At 38.5% G+C, this 12,869-nt stretch overlaps 2 protein-coding genes across 10 annotated transcripts; one reads left to right on the plus strand and one right to left on the minus strand.

Moving 5' to 3' along the window:
• Nucleotides 1–4,589: 4,589 nt before the first annotated feature.
• On the plus strand, nucleotides 4,590–5,435 carry LOC122017685. Its single transcript, XM_042575357.1, has one exon. It carries the CDS (start codon nucleotides 4,595–4,597, stop codon nucleotides 5,366–5,368), a length of 774 nt encoding a protein of 257 aa, XP_042431291.1. The 5' UTR covers nucleotides 4,590–4,594; the 3' UTR covers nucleotides 5,369–5,435.
• Nucleotides 5,436–8,340: 2,905 nt separating this feature from the next.
• On the minus strand, nucleotides 8,341–12,675 carry LOC122017683 (cyclin-T1-5-like). Of its 9 annotated transcripts, none has more exons than XM_042575350.1 (6): nucleotides 12,031–12,674; nucleotides 11,781–11,862; nucleotides 10,331–10,468; nucleotides 10,046–10,221; nucleotides 8,590–8,735; nucleotides 8,341–8,506 (listed from the first exon to the last, which is right to left on the minus strand). In XM_042575350.1, the coding sequence occupies exons 1-6, from the start codon at nucleotides 12,564–12,566 to the stop codon at nucleotides 8,475–8,477; spliced, it is 1,110 nt and encodes a 369-aa protein (XP_042431284.1). In that variant the 5' UTR covers nucleotides 12,567–12,674; the 3' UTR covers nucleotides 8,341–8,474. The 9 variants fall into 9 exon arrangements, 6 of the variants coding, with proteins under 6 accessions (XP_042431284.1, XP_042431286.1, XP_042431287.1 ...); XR_006121419.1 differs by lacking the exon at nucleotides 8,341–8,506 and adding an exon at nucleotides 8,984–9,757 and having other exon boundaries at nucleotides 8,593–8,735; XR_006121421.1 differs by lacking the exon at nucleotides 8,341–8,506 and adding an exon at nucleotides 9,625–9,757 and having other exon boundaries at nucleotides 8,596–9,557; nucleotides 12,031–12,675.
• Between the last annotated feature and the right edge of the window lie 194 nt (nucleotides 12,676–12,869).

Below are 12,869 nucleotides of genomic sequence, written 5' to 3' on the forward strand. Positions count from 1 at the left end.
GTAAGTCCATATGCACATCTATTCTTAATAACTTTGGTTTAAGAAACTTTTCTTTTCTTCTTTTTTATCAACATTACTGAAGTTTCAGTTGGTGAACATTGGCTTGAAAAACTGATTTGATACTGTTTAATCAGCTACAAATTCCATGTGTTGTAGAGAGAAGAGAGAAGATGAGAATGGTGGAAAAATTACTATTCTGCTTCGTTTTCCTGCAAATTCTCCACTTTTGGCTATAAATAATACAACTAAACTGTGCTTAATTCACACACTTGCTCTCACTGCCTCTTTGTTCTTGTGTTCCACAGCAAAAATCATAGAGGGTTGACAGAGTAATGGTGATGGACAATTGCCCATGTCCGCTGCTGGCCTTGAGGTTGCCTTAGCGCAGGCGAACGGAGCTTCGCCTCTGGTCGCGATTGTTGGATTCTGTGTTCACCGAAGACGAGAACGAGTATGTCCTTGCGTTCTTGGTCTTTCACACGCTCCGGTCATTTCCGGGTTCCCGGGAAGGAGATGGCTCCAGCGGAGGAAGAAAGGTCCCTGCTTTCTCGGCTGGCGCTGGAGCAACAGAGCCAGTCGCTTCCGTCGCCATTGTCTTCGCCAATCGCCGAAACAGCAGCAAGAGGTGTCTCCAGTTTCACCGCCGTCACTCTCGTAGCAGGACCAGCCGCTTCCACCGCCTCCTCCGGCCTAGAGAGACTTAACTCTTCCACCGCAGCAGAACCAACCACTTACGCCGCCACCAAAGCAAGCATTGTCTCTGGTTTTGTGCCCGCTGCCAATACGGTGTCATCGACCTTCTCTACCGCCAGTCCAACCGTCTTCGCTTGTGCCTCCGGCGCCGACACAACAGAACCAGCCGCGCTATGAAGGTCTTGAGTTTGGCAAAGCGTTCTCTTGGGGGGCCACAAAACTAGCCACCGGAATTGCCATCCCGAAAACAGCACCGCCGCGTCCGCAGCTGTGACCACCGTAGCAGAGCAAGCCTCACACTTGTTCTTTGTGCGACAAGTCGTTTCCGACGGGGCACATGAGGGCCTGCTACTAGCAAGGGCAATAAACAACGAGCCACGGTGACGGCGCCGTCATCTTCGCTGACGGAGCGCTCGACGGCGAAGGTCTTCGGAACTGACCTCAACCATGCATTGCTTATTTGATTAAGTTATTGTATAATTTTTTATTATTACTATTTAAATAAATTCAGTTAATTCAGGATTAATTAAAAAATAATAATTTTTAATTTAATTTGATTAATTTAATTTTAATAAAATTTTAATTCAATTTGATTAGTTATATTAAATTAATTTTTGATTAATTTAATTAATTTATTAATTGAATTAATCGATGTTTATTGTTGTTAAATGAGCCAAGTACTTTGATGTTAATAAAACTTAAGCTTGCTAAAAAAGCTCTTCATTTTGTTAAAATCTTTAGTGTGATATTAGAAACTTATTTATTCATTTTTATAAGAGTTTATAATGAATATTATTTATAAATATTTATTGTTTTCTAATTGAATATATATGTGTTTAAATTTGATTATGTAATTTAATGAGTTATTTAAACTTATTTATTTAATTAATTTTGTGTGTATTGAAGGTTTGATTATTTTTTTTATACTATGTTAAATAATGAATTTTATTTAATTTATTTATATACGAGGCACAAATTATATATAGGGATGTCAAAAATGACTTTACTTGTCAATTTGATTTCAATTGATTCGAAAAAAATTAAGTTTGAATTGGAAGTTTTCATATTTGGGTCGGATTCAAGTTCAAGTCGAATTTGGGCTCAAGACTTAGGTTGATGTAAATTTAGGGTTTAAGAGTTTTTTAAGGTTAAATTAAATTTTATTTTAAAAAGTAAGATGTTTTACATACATAAATAATATAATGTAGTATAATATTGATGAAATATTAAGATAAAAATAAAAAATTATAAAAAATTATTATTTTTGGATTGGGTGGATTATTTAAGTTATTCGATTTCAGATTTAAGACACATTTGGTTGGGAGTTATTATAGATAACCTTAATTTTCTATCCAAGATTATCAATAAAAATTTGTTTGATTTAGATAATTGATGATTTTCAAGTAATGATCCATGTCCGACACGTCATTAAAAGGGGTATATAATCCGAAATCGAAAAACCTCGAAAAAGTGAGGTTTTTCTTAATTTCGAAATTAACGAAATTTTTTTACGAAAATATTTTTTGATATTTATACTTTAGGATAAAAATACCCTAAAATTTTTATATTGAAAATTTATTTTAAATTATAAAAACTAAATAAAAATAAAAATATGTGATATTTTATTAAAAAAATAAATTTATATTTTGTAAAATATAATATATATATATATATATATATATATATAGGAAAGTTAAAAAAAATTACGTAAAAAAACATCTAAGTAAACAAAAATGTAAAATTTAAAAAGGAAAAAATAATAATATGTATTATTAGTTATGTAACTGAGGATAATATAGTCAAATATAAAACTACATTTCATACGGTGGTAAAAGGAGTCCATTAAATATGAGTTAAAGGTGGGAAAAGTAGTCGACGTAGAGGTCAAAGTCAAGACGATCAAAGACATAGAATCACCAAGTCACCAAAGTTGGGAGGTCAGATCCTCTGGTCCGTATTTTATGGACTAGAGGATGGTCTGCTTACATGCATTGGTGGGATTGACGGTCCCCACTTATTTTACAGGTGGAGGGCATCAATTCCCACCAATCCAGGCAAAGAGATCATCCTTTGGTCCGCATTTTGCGGACCAGAAGATCTCATATGCAAAGTTGGTTGAGCGGGTGGCAATGAGCAGATCGGCCTGAAGAGTTCGATCAGGCATAGCCGTCCACTCAGTGAAAGGAGGGCCTAATATCATGGTGCCACCCCGCGGCTCGCCCGACCATATCGTTCGTCTTGTCGGGTGATAGGCAGCGACCCAATTGTCGGACGACTAAAGATAGAAGAACATATGTTCGCAACTATAACGATCCTATAAGGGCTAGTCCAATCGGACCGCCTGCCCGGGCATATTAGGAACAACCTATCAACTTAGCGATCGTGGAGAACAACCTAGAGCGACCAGGTGGGGGATCCTGGCCGAGCGGCTCTCCCGCTCGACCCAACAGTGGGACCCCTTGCTTAGCCCATTATATCCTTCTGGGATTGGTGTCGCTGACAGCAAGACATGATCAACAAGTAAATCATACGGCGGAAGCTTCCACTGTCATATCAGGGATTTGCACGTCCTATTAAAGAAAGGTGTCAGAGATAATTTCTTAACTTATCTTTTTCATATGACAATTGGGAAACATTCACATGCTTTGAAAAGTGTGCACGTACGGTATAGGGTACTATATAAAGGGGAATCCATGCACAGAAGGAGGTATGTGTTATTTGTGATCATGCTCTCGTTGCTACAATTTCTATTATTCTTCTACAATTTCGGTGACTAACTTGAGCTTTGCAGGACCAATGTCGGGGACTCCTTCCCTGGCCCGACACTGACGTTCTTGATTTTGTAGGATGGAGCAAAGTCTTCACGTGTTCAACTACAGAACCTCTTCTCCCGCCACTGTGTACACCATTTCCAGACATGATGAATATTATACATTACAATCTTGGATCAATATTATATATTACAATCTTTAAATAAATAAATTTTTATTGTATTATTTTATTTTTCATAATATTAGTTATGTGTTTATCTGGTAATCCTTAGGGTTTTAAAATTGATTTCAAATTTGAATTCGCATTGAGATTTTTTTTAATGGATCTTTAACCGAATTCGAACCTATCCAATCCATCTAAATTAACACACCTCCTTATACACATTCAACTACCTTCCAAATTAATCATACAAAATTGAATGCCAAACACCATCAGAATTAGTCGGTTAGGTTTCCAAACACCATCCAAATTAGTCGGTTAGGTTTGAACATCTAAGATTATTAAAATTATAAATCACATCCCATCAACCGTTGACATCTGTCTTATACATTTGTTTTTTTTACCCAACAAAAATCTGAAATCGTCATCTTGACAACTCTTCTTAAATTATCTTCTTCCAACAACAATTCGGATTGAAACAACCGACGGGGTATTCAGTTGGCCAAACCTATTGACAACAAGACAGTCGTATGAATTAACCATGCTAGACCAATAGATCTCACGATCAATTTATAACGAATACAAAGTAATTCGTTAGATGCCAGAGCCCTTTGATACAAACTACCGCCTAACACAAATGTCTCCCTAATTTATCGATTCAGATCCTCTGTCCTTATTTCTCTCCGTCCCCATATCTCATTGCCGATCGGATGGATCAGATAAAATCTCAAGGATACTTTACACATCACGAGTATACTACACATATATTAAAAATATCATGATATCTTGAAATTTAATCTGATTCATCCGATCGATCGACAATGAAATACGGGAACAAAGACAAATAGAGACAGAGGATCTGAACTGCTAGTTTACCCGTTTAGAATGAGAGGCCACTGGACCACTAGGATGACTACGCTCCAATAAATTAGAAATGGCCCTCCTTCCTCCGAAACTTCATGGCAATTCCATGTTTCTTGCTGGACAAAGTCATACACAGCGCATGGCGTGGACAACTGGGCGATCGAATTGCTCTCCATACTTTCCCTTCACCTTCCGTGAAGTTGCTCCAAGGTCGGCATCGACCATGCCTATAATTCAATCTCCCCCTCCCTCTCTCCCTCCCTCGCAACCCATCGCTGTCGCTGTGTTGGACCGAGACCGACAGCACATTGCATTACGCATGCGAGCGAGCGAGCGCCCGTCGATGGAGATGATGAAGGAAGCGGAAGGCCCCGCCCACCAGTTCTACGCCGCCACCTCTCTCCTCTTCCCTTTCCTCATCGCGTTCGTCCAGTTCTCCGTCCGCTTCCTCAGCCTCCTGCTCCAGCCCGGCAGCTGTTCGACGGAAAGCCTGAGAGATCGGGGGTCTCCCCGGCCTGCTGTTCCGCGCTGCGAGGCTGCGGTCAGCGGCGACGACCTCAAGCTTGTGCTGCAGGGGCTGGGGCTAGTGGCGGAGTGGGAGGCAGGCTCCGGCGGCGGGGAGAGGGTGGAGGTGGCGCAGGAGCTGCTGGAGGAGAAGACGGCGAGCTTGGCGGAGTTGGAGGAGGCGTTCTACGTGTTCAACAGGAAGGAGGACGGTTTCATAAGTGCGGAGGAGGTGTGGAGTGTGATGAGAAGGCTGGGGTTGAGGGAGGAGGTGAGTTTGGATGACTGCCGGAGGATGATCGGGGTCTTCGATCAAGACGGCGATGGCAGGATTAGTTTCAGCGAGTTTAGGAATTTACTTGAGATTGCTGCCTGATTTACATCTCTTTTTAATTGCCGTTTTTTTTTTTAGAAAAGAAGCCTCTTTTCTATTCCCGAGCAAAGCGAAACGCCTACGATTACCTCAACTATTCATTCGACTGAAAATATTAAACAAATTCAAGATTACAATCTTTCACAATCTCTTAAGATCGACTATCGAACTTACTACGGCCGTAATCCGCCATCGCCGGTGCTCCCCAAGGCCCCCGTCGGCTGGGCGAGGTCGCCTCAACCAGTGGCGATCCTTCCGGTGAACCTCACGGCCAGCGCCGCCCGCCCCAACCCACGGGGCTCATACCACTACGGCATCATCGACAACAGCCGCACCATCCATCTCGCAAGCTCAACGGCGCGTCGCATGTCGACCCGGCGACGCAGCTGAAGCTGGCAGAGTCCTTCGGCGTCGCCGATGACGTGTTCAAGTACAACTTGATCGGCGACGTGCCCCCGACACAGGGGAGACCTGCCACCCTCGCTCCCAACGTGATTGAGAGGTGGAGCACAGGACCATTGTGGAGATCAGCCTGGAGAATCCAGAGAACTTGGACGGCTACGGCTTCTTCCTCGTGTGGTTAATCACCGCTCTGTTTCCATCACAATTATGTTATTCTCTTTTTTCAGTTCGATCGGGAATTTGACGAACACCTTGCGTGCGCATTACGACTGACACCGGGATGCGACTGGGGAAGTGGACGGAGAAATGTCGGAAGAATTACAACCTGATGGACTCCGTGAGTAGGCACGGGGTGCAAGTGTTCCCCGGGTCATGGTCGGCGATCCTGCAGGGGTCCGTTCGACAACGCGCAGGGCGACGCCATCCTCTGAGTCGCCTCCGTTAGCCGCCCCAAGCCGGAGAGGCTAATACCCTTCAGAATATTGACTAGTGTACGAGGGAGATGTAAATTCGAATTTCAGATCTTATGATAGTAAGATCTTATGTGCTAATTATCATATAACTACCATATAGTCTCAAGGGGACTAAGTCTAATGTTCTGACTAAATCTAATCTCAGAGCTAATTTATCCATAGCCCTACTTAAATCGGAAAGTATAAATAGTCATAGGATGACCCAACTTTAATTCGAAAAAATGCTTTGAGTAATTTTATTATATATCTATAATCTGATTAATCTTAGCATAGACGATCTGATTCCATATTCCACGTAGCTTGTAAATTTAAAAAAAACGTGCCAACCAATATGATACTCATACATGCGAAAATATAAATGATATTCTGAACACCTTTAGATGAGTAATTGTGGAAGATTTGAAACGATGTTATGGTAAATCTTATCTCTTTCTTCTTTCATCTGTATGTAACAAAACGTGTATTTGTGACAAGTCTTATTTCTTTTCTCTCATCTACTTACAACAAAATAAAATTATCTCTTCTCTCCTTTGATTGCATGTAATAATCGATACTGATTTTTAAATACTAACACCACAGTTTAAATACACAAACTATCATTATGGTGCTATTTTTTTAAACAACAAAAAAATAATACCATCTTAATGTTGATTTTTAAAAATCAACACCACAACTTAAATACATCAGTTATTGTGGTGTTTTTTTTTAAAAACACAACCAATGATGTGTAGAAAGAGCACCAAGGTGGTGTTGGTTTTTAAAAACTAATATCGTAATGATGGCTAATGTATTTAAGCTGTGCTGATTTTTTTAAAAATAGTACCATAATAAACGTCAATATTTTTAAACTATAGTGCTGATTTTTAAAAATCATCACAATAATTATTGGGAGAGAATTTTATTTTATTAAATGGAGATGAGAAATGAAATATATAAGATTTGTCATAATGTTGTATTTTGTTGCATGTAGATGAAAGAGGAAAAATAAAGAGATTTGTCATAATGCCATGTCAAATTGCTCACATCAACTATCATCTACAGTCGCTCACCTAGAGATGTGCATAATATCATTTCTCGACACCAAAAATTAGTTCGCCATAGTTATTCTTGTTTGGAATTGGACCTCGCCATTTGTAAAATTGCCCAGATATTTGCAACCACCCTGGGAGTAAAAAGTTTACATGTAACTGGCTCTTTATCCTATTAGAGCAAAAAGGTGATACGATTCACTTCATCCTCTTGTTGGTTGGCAAGATATAAATAGATAAATCATGTAAGATATTTTATCGACTTTTTATATGAAAGAGATTAAACATCTAATAAAATATTTTAGACCGCTAAGAATTGATTCTGAGCTATTAAAATAAATACTACCAACTACACCAACTGTGATGCCAGCCGACTCTGCTGATTCTTCAACGAGAGACTTCCCTTAAATATTAAATTAAATGGTGGAATAAAACCTATTATTGTTCTCTCTCAAATACATAAATGAATCATTCTTTTGTTAAATATCCCCAAGATTTCGCTTTTCATTTTCACCTTAAGAGAAGGAACCATTTGAAGATTAATGAACATAAACTAAAAGCTTAAGAGAAGGTTGTGAACAATACAAAGTTAAGCATTAAGTCTTTAATAATTCCTATCTTACATCACTTAGAATACAGAAAAGCATCAAAGATCAAAGAAATGATATCATCTATTTTAAATGCAATGCATGCCTATTTCAATTTGAAAGCACCAAACAAAAGCGAAGCGTTCCGAGTTTCCGAGGATAAAATGAATACAACCGAATGAATTCAAGTAAAGCCTAAGGAGATTATTGTGTGAACATAATTGTCCTAGTCTACACCATTAAATGGCAATTCATTATCAGAGTTCACAATACAATTCAATTAAGTATATTTAATCATGTGTGAACATGCAAAGCATTCCGAGATTTTGAAACAACAATAAATTATGATAAATTAGGAGTTGGAATTTTACTGATTGTGAAATTAGAAGTTCAAAGCATACACTATTTTGCTAATAAAATAAATTTCCAGATTTTATTTAGCAATTTATCGAAGGGATATCGTATTGACACAAAAAGTGGCAACATTGGGAAGTTAGATTTTTTTTCTTAGCAAGTATAAGGTTCACAAGGGCAAGTACAAACGCAAACTTGATAGACATTAGGGCAGCCAACTTTTCCTGAGACCTACTATAAAAGCAGAATGAGGTCTTCCCTCGAGTCAAGAAAGCTCCATCAACTGTTGGACAACTTCTGCAGCTCCAACAAAAAGTATAGAACATAAGATAAACATCATAAGCAATCATGCGATACCAGAAAGTTCGTTAACTAGATACCTTGGAGGATAGATGGTGTCGTATGAAACTGGTGCAAAATGTTTGGATGTAAGGCTGTCTCAAAATTTAGGGTCCTGGCAGCAAGAAATGCAGCTCCAGCAGCGATATGACGAGGTTTAAACTGAAGGCAAAGTGAAGTTCTATAACTGCAGATCAAAAAACAGTCAGTGAGCTGTATATTTGATAGTTAAGCTGGTGTAATCAAAGCATCATAGAATGAAAACTAGGAAAAGCCATCAGCCAAACCATTTTGTCGCAAGCAGAAAAGTGGCAACGCTACATGAGGTGCTCGGTGAATTAAAATAAACATATCAGATTTGTTGGCAAATAGAAAGATACAAGCAAATCAGGACTAGAGCAAAAACATACAATCCTACATACAAAGACTCCTTACCAAAATCAAAGCAGCAGTCCATCTGATACACACAGTCTGAGAATCTTCAGTTGAAATTCTGTTTTAGTGCTAAACTATAGCATGTCTTTGGGAACCAACCATACATCAATTCCCGAAACCAGGAATACTCCAATATTCCCCTCCCATAATCCATTATTCAATCAGGAAAGTAGTATAAATTTGGGAAACAAAGAAGAGAACAATTCTCTCCTTGATGCTTGAAGCTTCTGCTTACAGTGTATATCAAAGATGATCTAATCAGATATCCTGCATTATGCAAAAATATAGGTGCATATGCTCCTTTTGGATAGTTAATAAATGCCCAAGAAACATGAGTACACTGAATGGAATGGTTTACCTCTTTTGAATAAAACAATTAGTCTGTAACTTAACTTATCAGACAGTCCTTAAGTTTGTAAAAAGGACCAGACTAATGTATGCAGGCGAGATGTCACTTCAAAAATTAACTGGAGATCACCATGCAATTGTTGAAAGCCAACCAAGACATCTATAGAGAACTTCAATTAGCAACCACCCTCAATCCTGAACACACCTGGAGATGACCATGCTATACCTGAACTAGAAAATTAAAGACATCTCGGAACTAGGATATGGATTATTTCACCTGTATAAAAATGTACCTTTACTAGAAGAAACAACATTTTCAGAAGTAAAGACACTGCAAACAACCTTTCATTATTGTAAAGGCCAGGAAGCTAGAACACTAATTTTATAAAGCAACATCCACTACCCAGGAAGCTAGATTTATTAAGCCTGTAAATATAAAACTCATTTATTAACATTGCTGAAGAGCAGAAGAGACTAGAAAAACAATAAGACAATTTTGGTTGATAGTGAGGTATACGTATTGAGCAAACATGCCAATTGGTATCATATATCGAACCCTTCAAATGAATGAAAGGGAATGGGATGTAGATATTTTTTTTTATATAAAAAAAAGATTAATAAGACTGAAGATGCTAGACATATTTTATAACAAAATAAAGATATTAATAAGCATGTTGAGAACAAAAAATTTAATTATGCTCCTAACAAGCATACCCTTTACTGACCATACTCCAAGCCAGACTATGAAGCACAGATTGTGAGAGTCCAAGTTTCCCCAGAACTGATGCCAAAGGAACAAAAGGATGCTCCACTTGAAGTTCAAAATCCAGAGTAGTCAGTATCTTTTGTTCAGTTTCAATAACCCGTTCACGGTACTGTTCAAACCATTCCTGCATGATAGATTACAAGGTTTCATTGCATCAAAATAAAAATGGGAAGAAACTAAATAAAGATCTTGAGTATAATTTCAGAAAGGCAAAAGATAGATCAAACAATTACTTTATTATGATGTAGATACGGATAATAAGGAATTCCGAGGAGTTCTGAAACTTCACATGATACCCTGAGCACTGAATTCAATAAGCATGGTGTATCTTCAGACTTAGTTGCCAGGAACAGAGCAGCAGTCGCAATTAACTGATGCAATAAATATTAAGAGTATTAGAAGGTAATAAGCTTTTTTTAAAAAAAAAACAAAACCTAGACATACAACCAGAATAAAAAAACAAAAACCAGTTGCTTACTACAAGCTGGTGTGACACATAAAAATGAAATAAACTGATGTTGCACAACCTAATAGTTTACCCTTTTTTTCATCTTTCAAATATAAAACAAGAGTGATAAAAGGTAAGAAAAATAATGCCAAAAGTAAAGGATGGAGGAAGGAGAACCGTTGCAAACTTTAAAGTTAGCAGTAAAGTAAAATATTAAACAGTGTTTCAAGGCATATAAAAGTGTATAGGATTTACTAATAAACAATCTCTTCCTAAAATTCTGACTTGTCTCCACATCATCTAAAATATGATTTGTCCTTCATGTACTCATGCAGGGTGAGATAAGTTGATAAGCCTGTGAAACGTGTAAGAGAAGTATAGGACCATAAGTATGCTTGAAATTTTATGAATGGAAAAATTGAAATTACAAGAGAAGAGAAGAATAGAAATCGATGAAACATAGAAGATGTGTTGAACTTGATCGACATCACCAAAACCCATTTAAATGGACATTATCCTGAAACACCCTTTTAAATGAGGTTGCCCTCAAAACCCACTGGTGTAGATAACTCACTCATGATCCTTTAGGAGAAAACATATTTCATTGAATCCAAATTTCAATGCTTGTACAGTCTCAGCTGTCATTTACAAAAACCATACTACGTTGCATAAAAAAGGGAAAAAATAACAATGTTTGGGAGCTTTTGTTGATAATAATTTCCTCTAAAAAGGATATGGGTCATCTTTGAAATGTTAACCTTGTGCCCTATAAATATTGTCAACTTAGAAGGCAAGATAAGATTTTCAATCAACACAAGGCTATTTTTCCATTACCCTTCTCTCTACATAAAAAATGTAGTGCAAAAGTAGAAAGCATGTTACTATGCAGTAGCTTATGACTTAAAAGAAATGTAGTAATATATTTTTATTCACAATAAGGTGGAGGCAAATCTCTTCTTCTTGGCTAAACAAATCTGTTTTTGAGATTTTAACTTTTCGATTCACATTGGTAACTAATTGGGTTTAGTTAAGGTTATTGTTCAATTGAAGGCCAAAATGTAACATAAAAAAAAGTAGTTATTTTAACAAAAAAAAAAGTAGCAACTTTGAATTCATCAGGCAGTAAGAGATGTATGATCGTATTCCTCTATTCTTACAATTATAAGCTAACCAATAGGTCCAATACAAATACCATCAGGCTTGTTAGGCACAATCATGGGATGTCGGTTACTCACAAATCTATCATTGCAGGCATGAGATCTCCGAAAAAAGAAACGGTGGCAAAGGACCATTGCTGCCCCAATCGTAGTTTGTGGCCTGCAAATTAAAAATAAAATCAATATAAAAAAAAAATGTTCCGCCAACTTTTAACGGAAATCTGTCCATCTGACATCCTCACCATAATCTACGAATACTATCAATTGAAATCTAAAAATTAAGAAAATCTACTCAAAATCAAAGAGAAGATAATGGAAGCGAAGTTACAGGTCAAGCCTGAGCCCGAGATGCTGGAGGTACGAGCAGTAGGAGAACCGCAACTCCGTTTCAAGCAGGCAATCAATGCCATCCTTCCTCGAAGGAGAGCACATCTCGATCTCGCTCCTCGTAACAAATGGTGCGCCCTCGGCTTCCGAACGTACGGGTTCCCGCTGTTCGTGCGGCTGCGCCTCGTTCAGGTCACGGCGTCGCGCGTTTTCGTCTTCTCGCCTCGGGGGGCGCATGACGGACCGACAACTAGACGACACCGTACCGCCGTTGGCGCCGGAGTCCCACGCAGGTCGGTCGGGCAAGAACCTCCTTTTCTTCGTCGGGGGCGGACCACCCGAGGCGGCATAAAAGTCGGATAACGCATGATCCCGTTGATTTGTGGAAAAGGAGAGATTCGTGAAGGGGTTCTGTGGAGCAGCAGGGTGGAATATGGCATAGGAGAAAGCGAATCTCGAATAGGAGGGGCCTGCGGCGGCGGAATTGGAGGCGGATCTGAGGCGGTAGCCACCGTCAAAGGGCTGCGAAGCAGCCATGAATTAGGGTTCGAATTGAAGAGCGAGCGGATCTGAAAGGGATTGAAGGAGAATTTGACTATTGAGGGCGAGGATGAGTTTATAGGCGACGGGGAAGGGAAGACGCAGGAGCAGGAGCCCTAGTTGAGAGGGTAAACACGTAGGTAGCGTTATTTGGGTGACAAAATATTAATGAAAGTAATATTTTTATTATATAAATAATTTATCTTGGCACAAAATGAAACGAGCGCCCTATTTTATCAAATACTAAATTTACTTCTAAAAATTATTATAATAGTATCACATTCACACCTATAATTTTTA

The sequence above is a fragment of the Zingiber officinale genome, chromosome 8B (assembly GCF_018446385.1).
Source record: "Zingiber officinale cultivar Zhangliang chromosome 8B, Zo_v1.1, whole genome shotgun sequence".
NCBI classification, from domain to species: Eukaryota; Viridiplantae; Streptophyta; class Magnoliopsida; order Zingiberales; family Zingiberaceae; genus Zingiber; species Zingiber officinale.